This window comes from Mastomys coucha, unplaced genomic scaffold, assembly GCF_008632895.1.
Source record: "Mastomys coucha isolate ucsf_1 unplaced genomic scaffold, UCSF_Mcou_1 pScaffold15, whole genome shotgun sequence".
In the NCBI taxonomy this organism is placed as follows: domain Eukaryota; kingdom Metazoa; phylum Chordata; class Mammalia; order Rodentia; family Muridae; genus Mastomys; species Mastomys coucha.
The window spans coordinates 28,936,813-28,962,602 of NW_022196897.1; the positions used below are offsets into that span (position 1 = coordinate 28,936,813).

General features: G+C 36.4%; 1 protein-coding gene across 7 annotated transcripts in view; it reads right to left on the reverse strand.

Moving 5' to 3' along the window:
* Lrp1b (LDL receptor related protein 1B) overlaps positions 1-25,790 on the reverse strand; it is a 1,939,581-nt gene that overhangs the window by 685,942 nt on the left and 1,227,849 nt on the right. For 6 of the 7 annotated variants that reach the window (XM_031370139.1, XM_031370141.1, XM_031370142.1 and 3 more), the window contains one exon: positions 21,928-22,110. In XM_031370139.1, coding sequence (XP_031225999.1) covers positions 21,928-22,110 — 183 coding nt within the window. The remainder of the gene's footprint in view (positions 1-21,927; positions 22,111-25,790) is intronic. The other variant, XM_031370138.1, reaches the window with a different exon arrangement.

The window sequence follows — 25,790 nt, forward strand, 5'->3', positions numbered from 1 at the left end:
CTTGTAGGAAAACATTTAAAGAACGAGCAAAAAACAAAGTACACCAACTCTACCACAAGCATTTTAAATTTGCAAGTATTGCATACAGTGATTTATATTAGTGTTCTGCATGTTATAGGAAGACTGTCAGAAATTCAAATTCCCATCCCAAAAAGTAACTAGGATTGCAATGAAATAGACTGCAATTGTGATTTAGTGACAAAGGATGAGCACAGGATATTAAGAAAGAATCTTGGGAGACACCAGTTTTTTGTTTGTTTGTTTGTTTGTTTGTTTTGTTTTGTTGTTTTTAAATTATGGTCTTTATTGGCCACTCAGGCTCATTGTAAGCTTCATGATACAGTTCTTTCTATCAAAACATGGGTACGGCAACAAATACCAATAATGCTAATACTTGGGAAGCTGAGGCAGGAGGATCAAAAGTTCAAGACCATCATGGTCTACATCGTGAGTTGTAGGCTAGCCTAGGTTATATATTAAGCTCCAGGCCAATCTGGGCTACAGAAGGGGACCTTGTCTCAAAACAAAACAAAATGTCAGATAAACAGCTTTTTATTCACAAAGTCTGGATAAAAGCAAAATGGGAGTGCCTATGGAGTTTGTCCTGGGCTCTACTCGACTCCTCTTTGACCCTGTCAAGAATGCCCAAGGATCACTGTTCCCTGCCCTCCCTGATTTCTTTTTTTTTTATTAGCTATTTTCTGTATTTACATTTCAAATATTATCCTCTTTCCTCGTTTCTCCTCCGAAAAACCCTACCCCTTCCCCCCTACCTGCTCACCAACCCATCCACTCCTGCTTCCAGGCCCTGGCATTCCCCTAAACAGGGACATAGAGCCCTCTCAGGACCAAGGGTCTCTCCTCCAGTTGATGATGAACAAGGCTATCCTCTGCTACATATGCAGCTGGAGCCATGGGTCCCTCCATGTGTATTCTTTGGTTGGTGGTTTAGTCCCTGAGAGCTCTAGGGATACTGGTTGGCTCATATTGTTGGAGGAGCTAGAGAAAGGACCCAAGGAGCTGAAGGGGTTTGCAATCCTATAGGAGGAAGACACCAGTTTTAAAATGTGTTTAAAAAATTAGAGGTGGGCTGTTTTGCACACTAAAATGATTCATATATGTATTAATATGCATGAGCTCATTTCCATAAGTGCATTAGTATATGTATACATATGCCTGGATGTCCTCAAGAGCCTAGTTTCAGATATTTCTACAGATCCACAGTTGACCAATTTGCATGTCTTTTATACTAAACAGTGTATTTTTTCCTATAACATGCCCATATCACTGAATTAGTTATGAAACCCAAACTTAATACAGTGTAAGTGTTAAATAAATATTTGTGAATATTACTTGGGGTATAGTAACATGAAAATACATATTCAACAGATATGTAGTACAGACATAATTTTCTTTCAAGTACTTTTATTCAGTAGTAAGTTTATTCTATGAGCCCACAGCTACAGAGCAAAATCTTTCTAGAATACTGCACAGGGAAAGGTGATTGCCCCTGTGAAAACAAATGAGGTGATGACACCACAGGGCAGAAAGGAGATTCACATTGAAAACTAATTCTATGGTGCACTATCTTCCTCTCACATATATCTATATAACATTTCCAAAATATTGTGGTTTAGTTTTAAAATGATGAAGATGAGGTACATGTACACCTGCCACCAAGTCCAGCAGAATGGACAGTCAATTATACAGCCTGTGTATCCAGCTACTCTGTGAGGTACTCTTTCACAGAAGCCATAGAAACAAAACATAACATCTCTTGGCCCTGTCACCTTCAGTGAGGAATTTATAATCCAATTCAGAAGGCAAGATCGGCACACAACACAAAATTCTTGCACAATGCCCAAATGTTCTTTGAAATTTGTCATCCTCTGGTTAAGGAATAAATTGTATAGTCATCCGCAAATTTAACACAATAATCCTGGAGTCCAAGAATGAGATAGGTCTACTTTTGAGTTGGTTAATCAAAGTAATTCTTCCTTTGTCCCCAGGTACCACCAATGCATCCTGACATTCTAACCATAGGCTCCAGAACAGCATTATGAGAATCACATCTGCAAATCACTATTGATCTTTCACAGTCAAATTACAGAGAATCTATGTGTCATCATTAATGTAAAGTTGACCTCATAAGGTAAAGAAATCATATTCCCATGATTGCTTCCAAATCACCAGAAATCTAATTAACATCAGAATAGAGCCTAGATAAAACTTCCAAATTAAATAAAACAGAACAAAACAAAACAAAAAAAACCTGTTCCTCTCATATTTTAGGGAAGGTTTGAAACTGAATTGCTTCTTCATATCTTGTGTTTTTAATTCTAACCAACATATAGATGAAATGGAAATTACTATTGTAAGTTTCAAAATTTTTGAACTCACACTCACTAGTTAAATAAACTTAAAGCAAACGACATTAGCAAATACTTTTAAAGAATGCTGATTTTTACTGAATTTGGATTAAGATGGATTATAACATCTTGAATTCATGCATACAAAGTCTTGAATAGCCAGGTATTGCGGTTCTATGTGTTATTATCCTGGTACCTGCACATAGAAGACATTAGGCATTGCTCCTAGCAGGTATTATAAACTAGTGGTCAGATGTGCTAGAGAAATTATCAATAGCTATGCAAAACTAAGTAAGTACTTAGTACTATGAAAACATTCCCTAATATTCCTAAATTCTTACCTCTTCTTTAAAAATCAAACTTTGAAGATGTTAAAGTAAGACTCAAACAAATAGAAGCTTGCTGTTTACAAGTTCTTCTTTAGAATGGGCTGAAAGTAGTTGAGGATGGTAGTTGCTAAATTGATTTCTGTATATTTTCTGATTTAGTTACATTGTTTTTTCAATATGGTAACTGTATTGCAAGATTTTTATTATGGTAAGGGTACATTTTGCTTTAAGTCGAGACAATTAAAATGATCGCATAGCAGCAACAAAACTGAAGGACAACAAACCAGCCTAGTGGAACAAAGGCATCTAGTACAACCCCACACTGTCACATGAATACTCAAGCAACAGAAATGTTTGTACAATACACATTCTACACTAAACACCATTATAAAATCAATAGATTATGGAAAATTACATATATTTCTGCATATACAATATATGGTACTGTTTTGAAATAATCAAATAACTCTTCTTGAAATTTTCTTTTCTATTAAATGATTTCTGAGTATTTTTTTTTGAGTGAGGGCTCCAGATTTTGGATTTTTATGAGGTTTTGGGCTGTACCAATGTCTGTGTCTCTGTGACTATACATGTTTCTTGTCCCTTTTCTTTGTTTTTTTTTTCTTTTTCGGTTGCTTTGTCATATTCCAATTGTTTTTTTTTTCTTGCTTTATTTTATTATTATTCCTGAGATGCTTGTTTATTTTCAAAGGAGAGACAGAAGAGGTATGGATTTGGATAGGAAGGGAGGGAGAAGAACTGAGAGAAGTCGGGGAAGTGGGATTATAATCAGGATATATATATAGAATGAAGAAAATTCTAATTTCGGTAAAAGGAAAAATCAGCAAAAGATAAAGACTTTTTTATGATCTAATTCTCTAACATTTATCTTTTCTCATTTGTGTAAGTTTTGTAAGTTTGGTTTTGTTTTTTAGCTCTGTCTGGGCCAGTACTCATTATTTATATGATACTAGCCAGAAACTCACAGAACTCAGCTGTCTCTGCCTACTAAGAGCTAGTATTAAAGCTTGATGCCATGACATATGACTAGAATTTTACTAAACTGTAATGTGTGTTATTAAAGGAACTTTGTCTTTTAAACTACAGATCAAACTAATATTAAGAATAAGAAGGCTGGCGAGATGGCTCCGAGAGTAAAGGTGCTTGTTGACAAGTCTGAAAATATGAGTTCAATCCCTGAGGCTCAGAGATAGTGGAAAGGGAGAATAGATTCCTGTCTTATGAATGGCACAGGCATCTTGTAGTATATGCATGTGTGTGTGAAAACATAAAATGAATTAAAATACTTCAGTATTAAAAAGAATATCCACACGTGGCTAGAGAGATGCTCAATGAGAAATAAACATTTTCTGTACAAGTGTGAGGTTCTGAGTTTGCATCTGTAGAACCTAAGTAAAAGGTGAATGGGATCATCAGTTTCCCATGTTTTCCAAAGAAAGAAGGTAATAAGACTGCTATGTGACTTGATATATGAGGCAATGCTGCTTCTACATATATTTTTGTTGTTCTGACAAGTCTGAGATTCACTCTGATTTAGAAAGTATTTATCATACATTACATGCTTAGCTAGCTAGTGAAGAGGTTAAAGAGATCAGAACTACAAACTGTTGATGAATACTGATATTCCAATGTTGAGCATAGAGAAAATAATAGCCATTTAACCCTCACAGGACCTCGGACCCAGCCATGGCCCTTAGTGGTAGCACAAACCAGAACGTCGCCATGGCCTCAGGTTTTCATTGTCTCTATTTTTTATGTCAGTAGACTGGAGCAAATGTTTGCTTACATCATCTGACCTTATGACATTACTGAAGTGCAAAGACAGAGCTTTATAAACTGAAGAATTCTTTCCAGTGACTCAAAGAGAAATTATCATTTATGGTAGAATGCAAGGCATGAAATGATACATAAAACATAAGACATCTAGCTACACTATACAAGGAAATGTGGAAGACAGAGAAAAGTAAAGTGAAAATTTTTTCTTTGATTGTTGGGCATGTGTTTATTGAGGGGAAGATAATTAATGTGGGAAAAGAAAATAAAGAGCAAGAAATGAAAATGAGAAAATCTCCTATACACATTGTATGACAGAATCACACTGTAAAGACCCTTAAAATAAAGGAAAACAACAAAACAAAACAAAACAAATAGGAGGGACAAGGTTAACCTTAGAGAGAATAAACACATAACCAAAGTTACAATTTTTTTACAGAAATAAATCAGCAGCAAATATATAATGCTGATGAAAAGAAATAAACAAAGTATTTCATTAGTTTGTGACACATAGATGATGAAAAGCTCAGCATGATGTGAGAAATAAATGGAAGTATTCTACTGGCTAATTATAGCATATGAGGATCCTGTTAGGTCGAAAAACTTCAGATTCAACTCATTTTTCATATGGTACTTGTTAATCTAATATCAAGACAGGAAAAAAGTTCAAACTCACACAAGACCAAGGTTCTGTGAATCACAGAAAGCCACAGAGAATTGTTACAACACACCTGTTGAGCTGAGAGCTGACAGTATCTTTAAATCATCATAAAACCTATGCATGACTTTTAATCAATGTTTGTTTCAATTTAATTGACAATTTCAAAGTAACTCTAACCAAAGAAGTGAAAGACCTGTATGACAATAAATTCAAGTCTCTCAAGAAAGAAATCAAAGATCTCAGAAAATGGGAGAGACCTCCCATGCTCCTCGATCGGCAGAATTATTATAGTAAAACCAGCCATCCTACCAAAGGCAATCTTCAGATTCAGGGCAATCCCCATCAAAATCCCAACAAAATTCTTCAAAGACATGAAAAGAGCAATTCTCAAATTCATCTGGAAAGGCAAAAAACCAGAAATAATGAAAACAATTCTTAACAATAAAAGAACGGCTGGGAGAATCACCCTCCCTGACCTCAAGCTTTACTACAGAGCAATAGTGATAAAAACTGTATGGTATTGGTACAGAGACAGACACGTTGATCAATGGAATAGAATTGAAGACCCAGAAATAAAACCACACACTTATGATCACTTGATCTTGACAAAGAAGCCTGAAATATACAATGGAAAAAAGACAACAGCTTCAATAAATCTTCTAACTGGCTGTCTGTATGTAGAAAAGTGAAAATAGATCCATATTTGTCACCTTCCACAAAATTCAAGTCCAAGTTGATCAAGGGCCTCAACATAAAACCAGATACACTGAATCTAATAGAAGGGAAAGTGGGAAAGAGCCTTGAACCCATTGGAACAGGGGTAACTTTCCTAAACAGAACTCCAATGGCTCATGCTCTAAGATCAAGAACTGATAAATGGGTTCTCCTGAAACTGGAAAGCTTCTGTAAGACAAAGGATATAGACAATAATACCAATCTTCAACCTACAGATTGGGAAAATATCTTCACTGACCCCACATTTGATAAAGGGATACTATCCTAAATATATAAAGAACTGAAAAAAGTAACCACAAAAAAAAAGTGAGGGAGGTGGTTGCCATCCCACAGTCAAAACTCTGACCCATAATTGTTCTTGTCTGAAAGAATTACAAAGATGGAAATGGAGAGGAACCTGAGGAAAAGAAGGTCCGGCGACAGGCCCAAAGTGGGATCCAGTTCTAGGGGGCGCCCCAAGGCTTGACACCATTGCTGAGGCTATGGTGTGATCACAATAAAAGGGACCTATCATGACTGCCCTCCAAAAGATCCAAGAAGCAGCTGAAAGACACAGATGCAGATATTTAAACCCAACCAATGGACAATAGCTGCTGACCCCTGTGGTTGAATTAGGGAAAGGCTGAAAGAAAATGAGGAGAAGGGTGATCCTGTAGGAGGACCAGCAGTCTCAAATAATCTGCACCCCAAAGATCTCTCAAACACTGGACCACCAACCAGGCAGCATACACCATTTGATATGAGGCCTCCAACACATATACAGTAGAGCACTGCCAGGTCTGTGTTCATTCAGAGATGATTCACGTAACCCTCAAGAGACTGGAGGCCCCAGGTAGTTTAGAGGTCTGGTTAGATGGATGGTGGGTAGTGGAGACAAGGGAGTGGGGAGGAGGTAGATCATGTAGAAAAGTTGGAAGGTGGACCAGGGGGAGGGAATAAAATCTGGAGTATAAATAAATAAATAAATACATAAGACAAAAAAAAATCTTAAAAGAAAAAAAAACCAAAATAATAATACATTCATCAGTAGATGAATAAATTTTAAAAATTGTTTTTCAATGCAAAATAATAATAATAATAATAATAATAATAGTAATAATAATAGTGAGATAAGGCAAGGAAGAAATGAAGAATGAAGGAAATATAAAAATCAGAACCTGTGTGATGATAGATATGTGACATTCTAGAAAAGGCAGGACAGTAAAAAGATTAACAGGTTCCAGGCAGAAGCAGAAGATAAGCATGGGGAGGCAGATGAGCTGAGGATTCTGAATCACAATGTGAATCTATGAAATAATAATGTACTTTGTAAAATCATCAATGTACAATCCCAAGAGCCAATGCTGCTGGGACACATGACCTTGTCGTGGTTTAACTCACTCTTACATGTTCACTAATTGTAATGCATGTACTATTGAGTTACAGAATATGGAGAGTGAGTGAAGCTGAGTGGGGGAGATAGAAGAGGGGATGTATGGACTCCATAATCTCTGCCCAAATTTGCTGCTGTAAAAAAATAATAATAATGTGGGGCAGTGGGCAGTTCTGACAGCTAGAGTCTAGTAGAGCAGCCACCCGGGAACCCCGGAGACCCACTGAACAATCTAAATTTGTTTACAAGGGATGGTAGGAGTTCAGTGATAGCTCCAGAGACCAATGACTCAGATTTAAGCCCAAACCCCTCACAGCCGCCCCTGCAGGAGATGTGTGCTCTATCAGGCAGACAACGCCTGAAGCTCCCAGCATTCTAGCTTGACCTTACTTACACCCAGTCATCTGACCACAAGCCAGGCATGCCACGCCCCATACAATAAAAGGGGTGGTTTGCCCCCTCCTCACTCTTTTGTTCTCTTACTCTTACTTCCTCTTTCTCTCACTCTTCTCCTCTTACTTTTCTTCCCTCTTGCTCTTCCTCTTCCTCTCTTACTCTCCCTCTCTCTCTTACTCCTCTCCTCTTACTTTCTCTCTCTTACTCTTCTCCTCTCATTCTCCCTCTTCCTCTCTCTCTCCTCTCTGTTCTTTGTTCTCTTCTCTTGCTTTCTCCCTCTCTTTTCTCTCTCTCTCTCCTTCCTCTTCTTTCTCTCTACTTAACTAGCATATTAATCCTTCCTACAATAAAACAACTCATTTATACATTGCCTCCTTTTTAATTAAGGTACCGTTCAGCAAACAGGTCAGTACTGGGAAAGAAAGAGCGACCCAAGCCTCATCAGCAGGCCCCCTGCCACAAGGGAGAGAGAGAGCCTCAGCCAGGCCTCAACCCAGCACCCTCCCCCCTGCTTTGGAACAACAACAAAAAAAAATAAAAAATAAAAATCAAAACAAAACCAAACAAAAAAAAGCAAAAATAACCCCCCCAAAACAAAACCAATAACAACAAAGAATTTTAACAAAACAACCAACACCAACCTATATCTAAATTCATTATAGAAGTTTTCTGGGTAGTCATTCCTACTTAATTATAAAACTTTAAGTGCACCTACAGTGATTTATTTATATATTGAAATTAGTTTAGTTTCAAAATGCTTTATACTAGCTATTTTTCTCAATGCTGAGACCAAAAGACCTGAAAGTACAATTTAAAGGGAGTAATTATATATGTTATTCTATGGGCTTAGAAATTTCAGTCTGCATGTAACCCATGGGAACACTGATGTTAGATTCATATTGAGGTGGAGTATCCAGTCGTGTGGTCTCCTCTCAAAGATAGGCAGGAAGCTGAGAGGGAGGATACCTCTGTTAATTGGGCTTTTCTCTCCTTCCTTAGTCCATCAGTCCCCTTCCCTCTCCAGCTTACAGGATGTTGTTTCTTCCTTCTCTCTGGGTCCTCTTCAGCTACACACTTCATTAATTTTAAGAAGAATGGCTAAACACACACACACACAAACACACTAAGACACACACAAACACAAAACCTACATAGAAGTGTGCATTGTAACTAATCTCTTCAGATATCTTAATGAAGTTGACAATGAAGAGTAACCATCACATGCAGTTTTTGAAAAGCATTTGATGCAAATGTCTAACTTAATATTATATCCAAGGAATAATTGATGTAAAGTTTCCCTTTTTAAAAATAATTAAAAGATATCTTTGAAACATATGGTCAATTTGTTTTTATGAATTCGCCAAAGGGCATATGGGTATTCACAAATTTAATGTCATAAACTTATCAAAACTATTTATTATTCACTACAAAATAAAATAAGATACATGTATTTGTTTATATCACTCTTCAAATACATAAATGGTTATCTATATGATAAACTTGTAGAGGTGAAATTCTGGATGAATTAAAAATCACATTTAAGTCCTCACCCTTAACACCCACATGTGCATTCGTGTATACACACACACATACACACACACATACACACACATGCAAACACATAGTAATTGTCACCCAAATGATGCTAAACGATATGTAATCAAAATAAAATTTGCATTGTGTTTTTCTTATTAAGGGTGTTATGAAATGGTTGTTTCTTATTTCTGAAATTTTCACAGTGGTGAGAAGACAAACCTACTCCTACTCTATCTTGGGGTAGGCCTCCATCTTTTTTTTTTTTTTTTTGATTTTTTTTTTATTAGATGTTTTCTTTATTTACAATATTTCCTTTCACAGGTTCCCCTCCAAAAGAAAAAAGAAAAAAATAAAATAAGAAAAAAAAAAAGCTAAAACAATCCCCTGTTCCCTCTCCCCTCCCCCTGCTCACCACCCCACCCACTTCCTGGCCCTGGCATTCCCCTACACTGGGGCACAGAACCTTCACAGGGCGAAGGTCCTCTCCTCCCATTGATGACCAACTTGGCCATCCTCTGCTATACTCATGCTGCTGAAGCCATGAGTCCCCCCATGTATACTCTTTGGTTGGAGTTTAGTCCCTGGGAGCTCTGAGGGTACTAGTTAGTTCATATTGTTGTTCATCCTAAGGGACTTAAAACCCTTCAGCTCCTTGGGTCCTTTGTCTACCTCCTTCTTTGGGGAGTCTGTACTCAGTCCATTGGTTGGCTGTGAGCCTGTAGTTCTGTATTAATCGGGTATTGTCAGAGCCTCTTAGGAGACAGCTATCTCAGGTTCCTGTCATCATTCTCTGATAAGTGGATATTAGGCCTCCATCTTAAAAGCACAATGACCTGAGAATTTGGCCTACAGCTAAACCCAAGCTGCACCCAAGTACCAGGAAGGACCCCACAGCTTTTCCTTGACCCATACCTAAGAATTATTCCCTAGCTTCTAGCTACGGTTAATCAAAGATTAGTCTGACTGTTTCAGATGTAGTTTCTGACCACTTTTGATTGTATAATGTCCTGCTTCAAAACACCCACCTGTCAGCTTAAAGTAATCATACGATTAGATGCTCACTAGGATAGAGACCCCGTCACTTGCTCCCATTTCCTGTAAAACCTTGTCCTCCATCTTGCAGGTTGGTGGTGTGTAAGCCCAGTCTCTAGCTTGTAATAAAGAGACTAATGTAATTATACCGGAGTTAGCTCCTTGTTGGTTTTTTTTAGGGTTCACAAAGGTTTTCAAGCATAAGAGTGAAATCCTAGTCTTTAGTGTTTCAATGCTTGGCCATAGGGAGGAGTACTATTTGGATGTGTGGCTTTAATGCAGGAGAGTTTTGTTGGAGAAGCACATCACAGTGTATTTGGCCTTTGAGGGCTCCCATGCGCAAGCTCTTCCCAGTGTGGAATCAGAACCTGCTCCTTACTGCCTAAGGAAACCAGCCCCCTCCTAGCTGCCTTTGGATCAAGATGGAGAACTCTTGCCTTCTCCAGCACCATGTCTATCAGCCTGCCTCTACAATGATACTAAAATGAACCTCTGAGATGGTAAGCCAGACCTAATTAAATTTTGTCTTTTTAAGAGTTGTCTTAGCCATGATGTCTCTTCACAGCAATGAAATGCAAATGAAGATAGGTACCCAGTTTTTTTATAATTAATTATAGTATTCCAAACAAATCAAGACAGTGTCATTATTCACATTTCCTTTACCAATCACTGCTTGTCATGTGTCTCTGTGTATATGTCTGTGTGTTGCATGTGTGTGTATGTGTGTGAGTGTGTGTGCATTTGTGTTTAATTACAGACATATGTTGATACTGAATTTTATTTCAAAATATAGAGTTTTCCTTTCCAGTTTCTGGCTTCAAGTGGTATGCCTGGCCTCAGACCCCAACTTCATGTTCTAAGTTCTAAGACTATGTCCACTTTTGCCCATATGTAACTCGATCACTCATCTAGCGTGCATTAGTTCAGTATTTGATATTCTACATTAGTGCCTCATTGAATATTTTTGTGTACATAATTTTACGGGTTTTTGTGTTTTACATAAACTCTTCAGATTTTACATTGTTTTCTCACCTGGAGAGAATTTTTTCATCTATAATTATGACACCATTTCATGATTAATTTTTTTGTCTGTTTTCAATCTAAAAACTGGTCTTCCACAGCATGAGGACTTACATTTTCCCTCACCATCCAATTTGATAGAATTAGTGTTATTTACAGGTCTGGGTTTGAGACAGCAGAGGTGACAGTGCTCAGATTTGGTCCTTTGAAGTGCTCTGAAACACTGATGGTTATATTGGATTTTAGTTCAGTTTTTCTCTCACATTATTCTTAATCAGTATTAATAGCTCTTATAGGTATATATTTAAACACTAACTGCTAGTAATTTGTGTAAAACAAAGGCCATTATAATAAACAAATATAAATTTATTACCTTATTAATTTTTACATGTTCAAACTAGAAATTTGAGAAATCTTTGAAGATAAACATGAACTATGAATTGAACAATTTGAAAGTGTTTTTGGTGTCTTAAAAACTATAAAGTGAATAATTGAAGTAAATGAATAGAAAATTCAAAAGAACAATAATTGGATCAGTGTTTATATATGTAATTTATTTTAATGTCACTGTTAAAAATGGTTTATATAGTCTACATTAATGTGAAGTTGTGCATAATGAGTTCCTAATTCTAATGCACTGCATTCTGTTGCATCTAAGGTAGAAATTATATTTTAGGCACATGATGAATAAATTGCCACCTTCTCCACTGCTTTTTCAGACGAAGGTATTAGTCTTTTTCACAACCCTGCTTTTACACTTTCAATTTTGAAGCCCTTGGACAAATTAGCTGTAAACATATTTAATATAAACATCTTAAAGATATAATCCAAATCTTAGAAAAGCATCCCTAAGAATTCAGCTTTTCTATAATTGCCAGTAATCTTCCTCATATTTGAGTGTTTTAATTCAATTATATTTATTTATTTATTTATTTATTTATTTTTGGTTTTTCGAGACAGGGTTTTTCTGTATAGCCCTGGCTGTCCTGGAACTCACTCTGTAGACCAGGCTGGCCTCGAACTCAGAAATCCACCTGCCTCTGCCTCCCAAGTGCTGGGACTAAAGGCGTGCGCCACCACCGCCCGGCTCAATTATATTTATAAGGAGCTTTTTGTAAGTGCTTATGGCAGACCAACACTGACCTCTACATTGAAGCATCAGGTACATGTGGCATATAACAATCTATTAAATTTTCCTATTCATCTCATTTATTATTTATCATTTATATGTATTGTTGTTCATATAGTTTAAAATCATTATTTACTGACTTTATAGTTTAAACTAACACAGATATTTACTACTTTTTTTTTGTTTTATTTTTGGAGACAGGGTTTTTCTGTTTATCCCTGGCTATCCCAGAACTCACTCTGTAGATCATGCTGGCCTTGAACTCAGAAATCTGCCTGCCTCTGTCTCCAGAGTGCTGGGATTAAACGTGTGCACCACCACTGTCCGGCTGATATTTACCACTTTTAAAATAAATTACAATAGTGTGTGTGTGTATGTGTGTGTGTGTGTGTGTGTGTGTGTGTGTGTGCGTGTGTGTGTGTTAAACTTAAATAGCACACACAACTAACTCAACCTTGGTTTCTACCTCATCACTTTATGTCTGGCTTTGACACATTTCCACTGTCTTATTTACATGCACATGAAAGATTTCTATGGGCATATTTTAGCCATATTATACTTTGAATTATACTAATTGATCAGAATTTAGAAATTGGTTCTGTGACACAAGAATTAATTTACATAATAAAATTTATTAAGGAGTCCTAAATTTATATATTTGACAAAAGTCATCTACAAATTTATGAATACTACAATATTCTGAACAGCAAAGTATGGATGCTACAGTCCTACTTAGAAAGGTGAGAAAATAATTTTGGGAGGTAGAGGGAGAGAGGGTCTGAAAGGGAGAGAGGAGGGGGAGGGAAAGGGGAGCATTTCAGATATGGGAGGAAGTGGGGAAGAAGTACAGAGGATCAGAAATTTGAAAGTAGGTATGTGGCAGTGGGGTGTGGGAACTAGGAGTAGCCACTAGAAAGTCCCAGATGCCAGAGACCCAAGCAGTTCCCAGGATCCAATAAGGAGGAATTAGCCGAAATACCTAACAGAGGAGAGATAGAACCTGTAGAGACCATATCCAGTGGAGAGACACATCCCCTGGTTGAGGGATGAGGCTATTCACCCACATCAAACATACTAATCTAGAATTCCTCCTGTCAAAAGGAAATGCAGGGACAAAGAGTGGAGCAGAGCCTGAAAGAAAGGCTATTCAGAGACTGCCCCACCTAGGGATCCATCCAATCTGCAGACACCAAACCCAGACACTATTGCTGATGCCAAGAAGAGCTTGCTGACAGGAGCCTGGTATAGCTGTCCCCTGAGCAGCTCTGCTAGAGCCTGACCAATACAGATGCAGATGCATGCAGCCAAACATCAGACTGATCATGGTGACCCCCCATGGAGGAGTTACAGCAATGACTGAAGAAGCTGAAGGGGTTTGAAACCCCGTAGAAAGAATAACAATATTAACCAACCAGAAACATGACCCCCCCAAATAAAACCTCCCAGAGACTAAACCACTAACCAAAGAGTACACATGGGAGGACCAACAGCTCCAGCTGGATATGTAGCAGAGGATAGCCTTATCTGCCTTCACTAGGAGGGGAGTCCCTTGGTCCTCTGGAAGTTCAATGACCCAGGGTAGGGGAATGTTAGGGCACTGAGGCAGGAGTGGGTGAGCAGCTGGGGGAGCACCCTCATAAAGGCAGTGGAGCAAGAGGGGATAGGAGATTTACAGAGAGGAAACTGGGAAGGGAGATGACATTTGAAACGTAAATAAATAAAATAACCAATAAAAAATGAAAATGAAATTTAAAAAAGTACCATGAAACCATTATAAAGAGTCACAAGATTGTGACAAATATTATTGGAGCCTAATCTTTCTTGCACATCCTAGGTATCTGCCCAAACCTGCCAGCAACACATGAAAACTACAGACTGTTTCTGGGATAGAGGGCAGGTCAATTACAATGTCACATCGGACACATACATAGTCAATAGAAAATGTCTATAGGTCCAGATCTCATCACAAGAATGTAATCAATATAAAAATTCCAGTGTGTGTGTGTATATATATATATATATATATATATATATATATATATATGTGTGTGTGTGTGTGTGTGTGTGTGTGTGTGTGTATGTATATATATATATGTATGTGTATGTGTATATGTATATATAAATGTCATCCAATAAGAACTGCCTAGTTATTCAGAACACAGAGGTTAAAATAAAAGCATAAACTCAAATAATTCAAGGAACTTAAAGAAAACATAAAAAAAAGCTCAGCTCAATGACATAGATAGAATAACAATAAATGCTAGAGCAATGGTCAAAACTGCACAAGAGTACAAATGAATGAAATAATGTCAATTCGGGATTTTAAACCTGAATTAACTAAAGTATTGAAGATGACTCAAGCAAAAATAAAGATGGAATTGAAAAAAATTCAATAATTGCATTAGAAAACTGTAAAAAGCAATCAGGTACAAGAGAGAATATCTAGGCCCAAAGATAAAATAGAGGATGAATTAGACACCTAAGCAAATAATATGGAAAAAATTAAAATGCATAAAGGGAATGTATAAGAATTTAGGGATATCATAAAAAGATGACATCTTCAAATTATAGTCATAAAAGAATCATGGGTCAACGACATAGATACTTCACTAAGATTGTATATGAAAATTTCCACAAACTAAGGAAAACATACTCATACAAATACAAGAAGTACATAGAATATAAATGGACAAGAGCAAAAAGGAAATTTTCTACAGTATATAATAGCTAAAATAGTAAATATACATAATAAAGAAAAATACTGGAAGACACAAAAAATAGATCATTCATAAAGGAAAACCCATCAGAATGGCACCTGTTCTCTTAATAACAATTTTACATGCCAGAAGAGCCAGTAGGAAGTTTGTTCAAGTTCCAGAAGACCACAGAGTCCACAGAGACCACAGAGACCACAGACACCACAGACACCACAGACACCACAGACACCACAGACACCACAGAGAGCAATCTCAGTTGTAACCAGCAGAACTATCTGCCATAGTTGAAGGAGAAAGAAGGACTTTCGAGGTTATAAATAAGCCAAAAGAATTTATTGTCTTCAAATCAAGGAATTTAGATATAAAACTTCAAGCTGAAGAAAAGAAAAAAAGCAAATGAATCTATAATTACTTAAAAAAGAGTATGAATTGAAGACACAGATTAACTTTAATTGACTGAGAGTAGATAATTTCAACACCACACTTTTCCAAAAGACCACACTTTCTCCAAATAGACAGTTTATCTGGGGGTGTTGGGGAGGGGGAGAGAGAGCTAGAGAAACAGAATTAAATAACATCAAATATCAATGTACCTAATATATCTGCAACAAATAAGATAAAACTTCTGACTGAAAAGAGATCGGACCCAGATGAATTTGTATCAGTATTCTAATGAAATTTCAAGATCTGCAACTTAAAGTTTTCAATCTGTTCACAAAAGAAAACAACAACAAAAAAATATAGAAAGGGCACCTTCAAAGTTCTCCTATGATGTAAGTATTACTTAAATACCAATACCAGGTAAGGAAAATTCAGACAAAGGAACTCCAGGTCAATATCTTTGATTAACATAGATGGAAAATTTGTCAATGAATCACTGGTGAGCAGACTCCAAACATTCATCGGGAAGCTCACCAACTAGATCATGTTAGCTTGACCTCAGGATTCAGGGAGAGTTCCAACATCCATAAGTCAGTAACTCATGTAAGCAGGCGTAAGGGCAACAATCACATGCTCATCTATCTCAATTGATGCAGAAAAGCTGTTTGACAAAATCCCAAACAACCCTGTGATAAAAATCTTAGCAATAGTAAGGCTGAGATGAATAATAATAATGGCTATACATGAAAACTTGACAACAAAAATATTATCTAAATGGAGAAAAAAAACTCAAAGCAATCCCATTAAAATTTAAAATAAGATAGGGCTCTCCACTAAGCTATTCATCTTTATTATGACATTTGATGCATGAATGGCAGCACTAGGCAAGGGAAGAAAATTAAGAGGCTGTAAATATGAACATAAAGTACCAACTTAACCTTATTTGCAAAAAATAAATATAAACAAGACAGTCCATAAAATATCCCCTAAGAATTGATAGAAATGATCAACACTTTCAGCAAGATGGCTGGATACAAAAATCACAAAAAAAAAAAAAAAAAAAAAAAAAAAAAAAAAAAAAAAAAAAAAAAAAAAAAAAAAAATCAAAAGCTACTCTACACGGTAAAAACAGAAGTGATAAGAAAGAGATAATGGGCACATTCTCATTTATACTATTCTCAAAATATTAAAATATCTATGAATAAACATAACCAAGGAAGTTAAAGACATTGATAATGAAAAATTCAAATCTCTGAAAAAAAAGTATGGAAAGATGATCGAAAATGAGAAGGTAACTAATACTTGTGGGTTGGATAGTAAAATGAATGTAAAAATGACCATTTTCCAAAACCAATTTACAGACTAAATATAATCTCAATCAAAATATCCACAACATTCTTAGCAGGAATAGGAAAAATAAACAAACAAAACAAAATAGAACAAATAAAAACATTGAAACTCACATAGTAACACAAAAATAAAATACTATATACAGGGAAACAACCCTATGCAAAAACAAACAACAAGAAACCAAACCAAACAAAATCAAAACAAATTTTTGGAGGGGTTATTATTATTCTAGATTTTTAAAATATACTATAGACTTATAACAATAAAAGTACACAGATGTACACATAGACACCCTCCCACCCCTCACACATACACTAGACATGTAGATCAATAGAATAAAATAAAAAAGCCAAAGTAGACTGTACATAGCTACAGCCATTTGACATTTGACAAAGACGCCAAAAATTTACACTGGATGAAGGCCACTATCTTCATCAAACTATATGATTATCTGTCTGTAGATGAATACAGGTCTTTATCACTTTGCAAAAAATTAAATCTGAATTCATCGAAGACCACAATGTGAATCCTGACATGCTGAAACCTCCTAGAAGAATGCAAATACAGGTATTTGGAAGGAACTTTCTAAATAAAATTAATTTCTTCAGTAATTGAGAAATGGAGCATCATAAAATTAAAATATTATATGCAGGAAAGAAACAACCGATTGCATGTAGACAAAGGCTACAGAGTGGGACAGAAACTTTGCCAGATATATTGGATATATACATATCACTCAAAAATAATTAAGAAAACACATGACCCAATTAAAAAGTAGGCTACAGATCTGAAGTAAAAATTCTCAAAAGAGGAGATAAAAATGACAATAAAATATCTTTAAAAGTATACAATATTCTGAGCAACTAGAGAAATGCAATTAAAAATAACCTTTGATTTGATCTCACTCCAATTACAATGGATAAGAGCAAGAAAACAACTCACAATAAACACAGGCAAGAATTGGGGAAAAATGTAGCATTCACTTATTATTGACAGACTTGCAAATTAGTGCAGCCTCTATAAAAAACAGTGTGTAGAAGATTCAAAAAGCTGAATATGACCCACATAATCTCCTTCTTGGCATATTCCCAAATGCTTCCAGAGAGTCTTCAATAGACACTTCCTGACAGTTCTACTCAAACAGGCAGGAAATCAAAACACCCAAGTCCTTCAATTAACAAATGGATAATGAACATCTGATACGTGCACAATGGAATACTATTCAACTACAAAATAAAACTGAGCTCATGTAATTTTTCAGGTAAATGGGTAAACTAGAAAGTATTATACTGAGCTAAAGAAATTCAAGAAAGACAAATTCTACTTGTTCTTTTTCTTTAAGTAAAAATAACTATGAAAATTCTTGTTTTTTAATTTAAATATACATTATAAATACTTTAATAGTTTATTAAAGAAATAATCCTTCATGACATTTAACATTTAAGATTAAGAAGTTATAACAAACAACTCATTAAGTAAAAATAATCATGAAAATTCTTGTTTTAAAATTTTTTTCTTGTTTTTTTTAATTAGATATTTTCTTTATTTGCATTTCAAATGATGTCTTCTCTCCTGGTTAATCCTCCAAAAAAACATCAAAAACAAAACAAAAAACAAACCTTGTTTCTTCCCCCTGCTCACCAACCCACCCTCTCCCACTTCCTGGCCCTAGCATTCTCCTACACTGGGGCATAAACCTTCACAGTTCCAAGGGCTGGACATATGCCAAGATGATCCAACATGTAATAAGGACACATGCTCCACTATGTTCACAGCAGCCTCATTTATAATAGCCAGAAACTGGAAACAACCCAGATGTCCCTCAACAGAGAAATTGACACAGAAAATGTGTTACATTTTACACAATGGAGTACTATTCAACTATTAAAAACAATGAATTTATGAAAATCTTAAGGAAATTGATTCATCTAGAGGATAGCATCCTGAGTGAGGTAACCCAATCACAAAAGAACACACATGACATGCACTATCTGATAAGTGGATATTAGTCCAGAAGCTCAGAATACCCAAACCACAGAAACTCAAGAAGGAAGACCAAAGTGTGGATGCTTCATTCCTTCTTAGAAGGGGAAACAAAGAGTTGCAGAGACAAACTATGGAGCAGAGACTAAAAGAACGACAATCCAGAGACTGTTACACCTGGAAATCCTTTCCAAATTCAATTGTCAAACCCAGACACTATTGTGGATGTCAGCAAGTGCTGGCTGACAGGAGCCTGATATAGCTGTCTCTTGAGAGGCTCTGACAGTGCCTGACTAATACAGAAGTAGAGACTCACAACCATCCATTGGACTGAGCATAAGGTCCCCAATGAAGGAGCTAGAGAAAGAACCCAAAGAGCTGAAGGGTTTGCAGCCCCTTAGAAGGACCAACAGTATGAACTAACTAGTACCCTCAGAGCTCTCACATACTAAACCATCAACCAAAGAGCACACATGGTGGGGCTCATGGATCCAGCAGCATATGTATAGCAGAGTATGGCCTAGTCCTTACATGTTCTTTTTTTATTGTGGTTTCTTGCTCCGAACTTTTAAATGTGAGTACATAACTTGCAGTGTTAGAGGAAAGTAGGAAAGTGGAAGGGAACCATGGAGGCAAGGAATACAGGTTACCAGGGCTATGAGTGAAGTCATGGATGGACTGTGGGAGGAGATATCATGAAGAGACGAAGTGGAACTCTGTATAAACAGGAAAAACAGGAAAGGTCATAACAGCCATCTTTATTAAAAATAAGAATATGGCTGATGACTCTCAAAACAATTAGATTCTAGTGATAAACACTTTTAGCAGGAACCAAGACTGGCAAAGAAACCTAGAAAAGTAGATATAAGTTAATATGTGTGATCTGCCCCCACCTCCAGTGGCATTTATGTTCTGAGTGAATTTTATCTATAAAATTGTTGATTGTAGGTTGGCACTTGTCTCTCTGACCATGATATTCTCTTACAGATTCTAAATAAAAATATACCAATTTCAGGTTTTAATTCTGCTCTTCAGACTCTGTGATTTTTGGCAAACTAAACACATCTGTTTGTTCCATGAGTGCCAGGAACCATCAAAGAGATCCTAAAAACTAGCAGGTGATCTTCCTGAGATGGTTCTGCTATGGACTGTATAGTTAATGACAGATTTGCTTCTGCTGGCAAGGCCCAGGAGAATTTCATTTTAGGAAAGATTCCAGCTATTAAGATGTTTTTCCTGTTATTATTAAGTATATATAACAATCATTAGGTAGTAGCCCACCCTTCTGTGCAGATTTATGCAGAACAATAAAGATGCACTGTCTTTTATTGATGCTGTATAGACAAATGGATGACTTCTTAATACTTAATGATGATCCTATAAGAGTTCCTAAAATTATATTAGTTTAATTATTATTATTAATTATTGAGATATTTTAAAATAGGACTGCAATTAAGTCCTCACTGATAATCAAAACTGCCATGAGAACTTTGCAAGATTTCAAGTATCATAAACTAATTGCTTCTGAGACAGCAATCAGGCATTTGCAACTTAGAGTACATTCCAAGAGATTGTAAAACCATTACAATAGACATAAAAAAGGAACTAATGTTTTACTACAGGTTCAAGGGCAGAAGATAAAATATTGACTGGGTTTATCAATACAAAACTTCACTAATAACTTAGTCACAAATTTATGTTTTTTAACACTCCATGAACCTGTAGAACTGGTGACAAATGGTGAATGTTTAGCCATATAATTACTCTTAATGGATATGCATGTAAACATTCTCTCTTGTAAACTTCTTATTCGATTTGTATTTGAACTACTAGTGAAGTTTCATAAAAAAGAAGTGATGCTCAGAAAAACTATGTGATCTAGAAAAGTCACAAAAGACTAGGAAAGATCACATTGGAAGATATAACATTGGAGAGAAAGAATTGAGAGTTAGGTGAGTAAGAGCATTGCGAGCAAGGGCATTGTTACATCAGAGCAGGAGGGGAGAGCAAGATTAGAAGGGGAATGCAGAGTGGAATAACTTAGAAATTGCAAGGCAACTTAAAATATTAAGAGAGCAATATGCATAAAATAGAGGTAAAGAACAAAAGAAGAAGTTGCAGAGAGAACAGAACTCGTAGGCAGGCTTCCCCTTACCATGGGGCAGAACAGGTCTTTTCTTAATAGCAAGGCAGACTTAGTCTTACTAAAGAGAACTAAGTTTTCTTCTTACAAACTTGGGTTTAATTCATTTAGCAATAAAAGGCTAGAATCCTTTTCTTTCTCTATGCAATATAGATTAGAGCTCATTTTTTCATCAAGAATGAGTGAGTTCTTTCTGCACTGGCACTTGATCTTTTTGCTCCATATACATACTTAAGTATGGATGTGTGTGTATGTGTGCGTGCGTGTGTGTGTGTGTGTGTGTGTGTGTGTGTGTGTGTGTAAGTATTTAATTATGAGGTAGCATGTAAGCTGGACCCAACTGGTGGGAATGGAGATTTATGAATGTCTGTGCATGAATCTGTATATTAATTTATGTGAATTTAATCCATATTTTAAATTACATAAGTTTGACTTGTGTAAAAGATTTCCCTTCTGTGAGCATGACTCTCTTCTCCTGATTCAATAGACATTTATTGCGTCAAACTTCCCCCTAGCCAGAGAGGCATCTGGACAAGGGGGCAAATTCCCTAGCAATTTATTCTTTACTTAATCCCCTGCTGTTTTATGATGAGGGGTTAAATGCCAGAGACTACAGTTTCTGGCCCCAAAGGAACTCAGGCCTGTCAGCTATAGTAGCAAAGTGACTTGAACTTAAAAATATTTTATTACTAAACAGCAACCCTAAATATCTTGTGAGACAGTCTTACCCCCTCCAAAGCTCTTCCCTCTCTGCTGCCTCAAGAAAAGAAGAGCAGCTGAGGCTGGCCCCAGACATAGGAGCTCCTCAGGGAAACATTGGTAGGGTGGTGCCGGATCCATCATAGTTCTCACTGGTGCTTTACTATTATTATATCCAAAATGTGAGCTTATTTACCAAAGGCTAGGCATGCTTTTCAGTGATGAGCTCAGATGGTGCCTGAGTCAGAGGATTCTGCTTTCAGGATGTACAATGGACTCACCTGTACTCCTGCAGGAGAACTTGGTTTTGTGGTCACACAATCGAATGGTACCATTGCAGCCCTTTTCGTCACTGCCATCCTCACAGTCTTTCTCTCCATCACAGCGCCACAGATCAGGGATACAGTTTCCATCAGGGTGGCACTGAAATTCATTCCCAATGCAGCCAACAGAAGAACGAACTTCTTAATTACAAATGGGGAAGGAGAAAATGAGGGAAGATAGAAGAAAATTTGTTATTTTTTCTGTCATTTTTATAATTTTTCATCTATTTGGGTTATAGCATTGTGCTAGAGAAATTATATATTTTACTGCATATGTAACATTCATATATATCATTAATAATATAAAACATTAATAGTTAAAAGAAAATAATATTTATTGTCTCTTCCAGGTTTCCTGAAGTTTTATATAAAGTGGTGAAGAGAATGTGAGAACTGTTGTCTCAATTAGTACCTTCAGGTACTGTCTTTGAAGCTCTTTCTCTAAGACATATAAACAACATTTCCTAAGAAGACTTTGCTTGATTTTTGACATTTCTTAAATAATTTCTTTCAAATTACCAAGAAGTAAATAGCTAAAAAATAATGAGCACTTTGTGAATAAGAAAACCTTTGGAAAACTTTGAAAGCAAGGAAACAGGAAAACATACTATCATGCAAACATCTTAAATACAAGATTTCAATTCTAAAATCAATACAGAAATTTATATGTATGATTAATAAAGTATTATGTGTTTGAATGCTACTAGTAAACAGTAATGTGTATAATACTCAGATATACTACCGTCCAGCCTGTTGATAAAATGTAGGCTATATTAAAAGTATCACTACGAGGTGATGTAAAAATTGAACAATATGAATATGATGAATTTTTAAAGTTTCAACTAGCAAATATCATGAATATCATATTAAACAATGTTTCCCAGTACTGTTCTAAAATAAATATTACTATATATTTGTGACTAAATTAATTTATACATTTTGTTGTGATTCTTAGTCAAGAGAATTTACCTGGGATGATAATTGCTCACCTACTTAATTCCTTGGCTTAGTGGAAATCTAAAGTTATGATTTAGTACAACACTTACTTATAGTGGAAATTCTAATTACATTAAAGTAACTAGTGAAACCTTGTGATGTGCTTTTGACCACTTGAAAGTGTTACTGTGAGGACTACATTTGGTATTTGTAAATGAGTACTTTAACTGCAGTTTTTGTTATTGCTTTTCCCGTGGTATAAATAGGTAAACTCTGAACATAGTGGAACACGTGTCTTTGTTATGTGTTGAAGCATCTATTTGGGTATATGCCCAAGTGATGTAGCTGGATCTTAAGGTAGAACTATTTCCAATTTTCTGAGGAACCACTAGATTTCCAAAGTTTTTAATCCCACCAGCAATGGAGGAGTGTTCCTCTTTCTCCAAACCCTTGCCAGCATCTGCGGTCACCACCTGAGTTTTAGATCTCAGAAATTCTGATTGGTATAAGGTAGAATCTAAGGGTTGTTTTTGTTTACATTTTCTTGATGTCTAAGAACATTGACTATTTCTTTAAGTGTTGCTCGGCCATATTAGAATCCTCAGTTGTGAATTCTCTGTTTAGCTCTGTACCACATTTTTTAATTGGGTTATTTGATTTTCTGGAGTCTAACATCTTAAGTTCTTTGTATTCTTTGGATATTAGCCCTCTATTGGATGTAGGGTCGATAAAGATTGTTTCCCAATCTGTAGGTTGCCGGTTTGTCTTATTGATATTGCCCTTTGCCTTACAGAAGTTTTCCAGCTTCATGAGGTCCCATTTCTCAATTGTTGATCTTAGAGTCTGACCCACTGCGGTTCTGTTCAGGAAAATTTCCCCTGTGCCAATGTTTTTGAGGGCCTTTCCCAATTTCTCTTCTATTATATTAAGCATATCTGCTTTATGTGGAGGTACTTGATCCACTTGGACTTGAGCTTTGTACAAGGAGATAGGAATTGATTAATTTGTATTCATTTGCTTGCAGACCTCCAGTTAGATCAGCACCATTTGTTGAAAATTCTCTCCTTTTTCCACTATATGTATTGGGTTCTTTGTCAAAGATCAATAAACCATAAGTGTGTGGGTTTATTTATGGGTGCTCAATGACGAACTACCTGCCTATCTCTGTACCAATACTATGTGGTTTATTGTCACTATTGTTGCAGTATAGCTTGAGGTCAGGGATGGTGATTCCTGTAGAAGTTCTTTTTTTCTTGAGAATTGTTCTCACTATCCTGGGTTTTTTGTTATTCCAGATGAAGTTCAGAGTTGCTCTTTCTATCTCTGTGAAAAACTGAGTTGGGATTTTGATGGGGATTTCACTGAATATTAAGATGGCCATTTTCATGTTAATGGTCATGGGAGGCCATTCCATCTCCTGGGTTCTTTGATTTCTTTCTTCAGAGACTTGAAACTCTTGTCATACAGACATTTTACCTGTTTGGCTAGAGTTACACCAAGATATTTTATATTATTTGTGACTATTGTGAAGGATGTTGTTTCCTTAATTTCTTTCTCAACCCATTTATACTTTCTGTAGAGGAAGGCTACTTATTTGTTTGAGTTACTTTTATATAGACATTCTCTGGTAGAATTTTTTGGGTCTCTTAAGTATACTATCATACCATACGCAAATAGTGATACACTGACTTCTTCCTTCCCAATTTGTATTACTTTGACCTTGTTTTGTTGTTTAATTGCTCTTGCTAGAACTTCCAGTACTAATGAGATGACCATGTAATTTTTCTTTAGGTTTGTTAATATAGTGGAATATGTTGATGGGTTTCTGTATATTGAATGATATCTGCATCTCTGGGATGTGAAGCCTACTTGATTGTGGTGAATGATTCTTTTTATGTGTTCTTGAATTCTTTTGTGAGACTATTACTGAGTATTTTTGCATCGATATTCATCATAAGCAAAATTGGCCTGAGGTTCTCTTTCTTTGTTGGGTCTTTGTGTGGCTTAGGTATCAAAGTAACTGTGAATTCATAGAATGAATTAGGTAATGTTCCTTCTGTTTCTGTTTTGTAGAATGGTTTGAGAAATATTAGTTGGTATTAGGTCTTCCAGAGACTCCAATGGAAGAGTTACAGGAAGTATTGAAGAAGCTAAAGGGTATTGCAACCCTATAGAAAGAACAACAATATCAACTAACTGGATTCTTCAGTGTTCCCAGGGACTAAAACACAAATCTAAGTGTATACAAGAGTTGGTTCATGTCTTCCACTTCATATGTAGCAGAGGACTGCCTACTTTGGCATCAGTAGGAGGGGAGGAGGTTGGTCTTGTAGACGCTTGTTACCCCACCAAAGGGGGATGCTGGAGAGCTGAGGCAAGAGTGGGTGGGTGAGTGGGTAGGTGAGAGAGCACCCTCTTAGAGGCAAAGGGATGGGGTGGGGAGTTTGTGGAGGAAAGACTAGGAAAGGGGACAATATTTGGAATGTAAATAAATGAAATAACTAACAATATTAATTAATTAATAGGTAAGCTCCTCACTAAGTTCTTTGTTTAATGAAAGGATTTTCAACTACAATCTATAATAAGTGACTTATTATTATTAAGTTGTCTAGGGAAGGCTTTTGCAGGGCCATAAGCCATGAGAGGAAGCATGGCAAGGTTGAGCTAAAGGCTTGAAGTCCTGGAGACCCTGAAGGAGCCTGTACGAGCTTCACCTGCTTCCAGCACCAGGCCCCTGTCACTTAGCCACAGCCTCCTTTCCTCTAGAGAGATTTGTGGCCATCAGTCACCTAAGGGCAATGCCCCAAGCCCTTCTGCATGTAGATAAGGCATCCCTAAAACCTCAGACCAAGTCAATAGGAAAAGAGATGTGATCACAGTCAAGT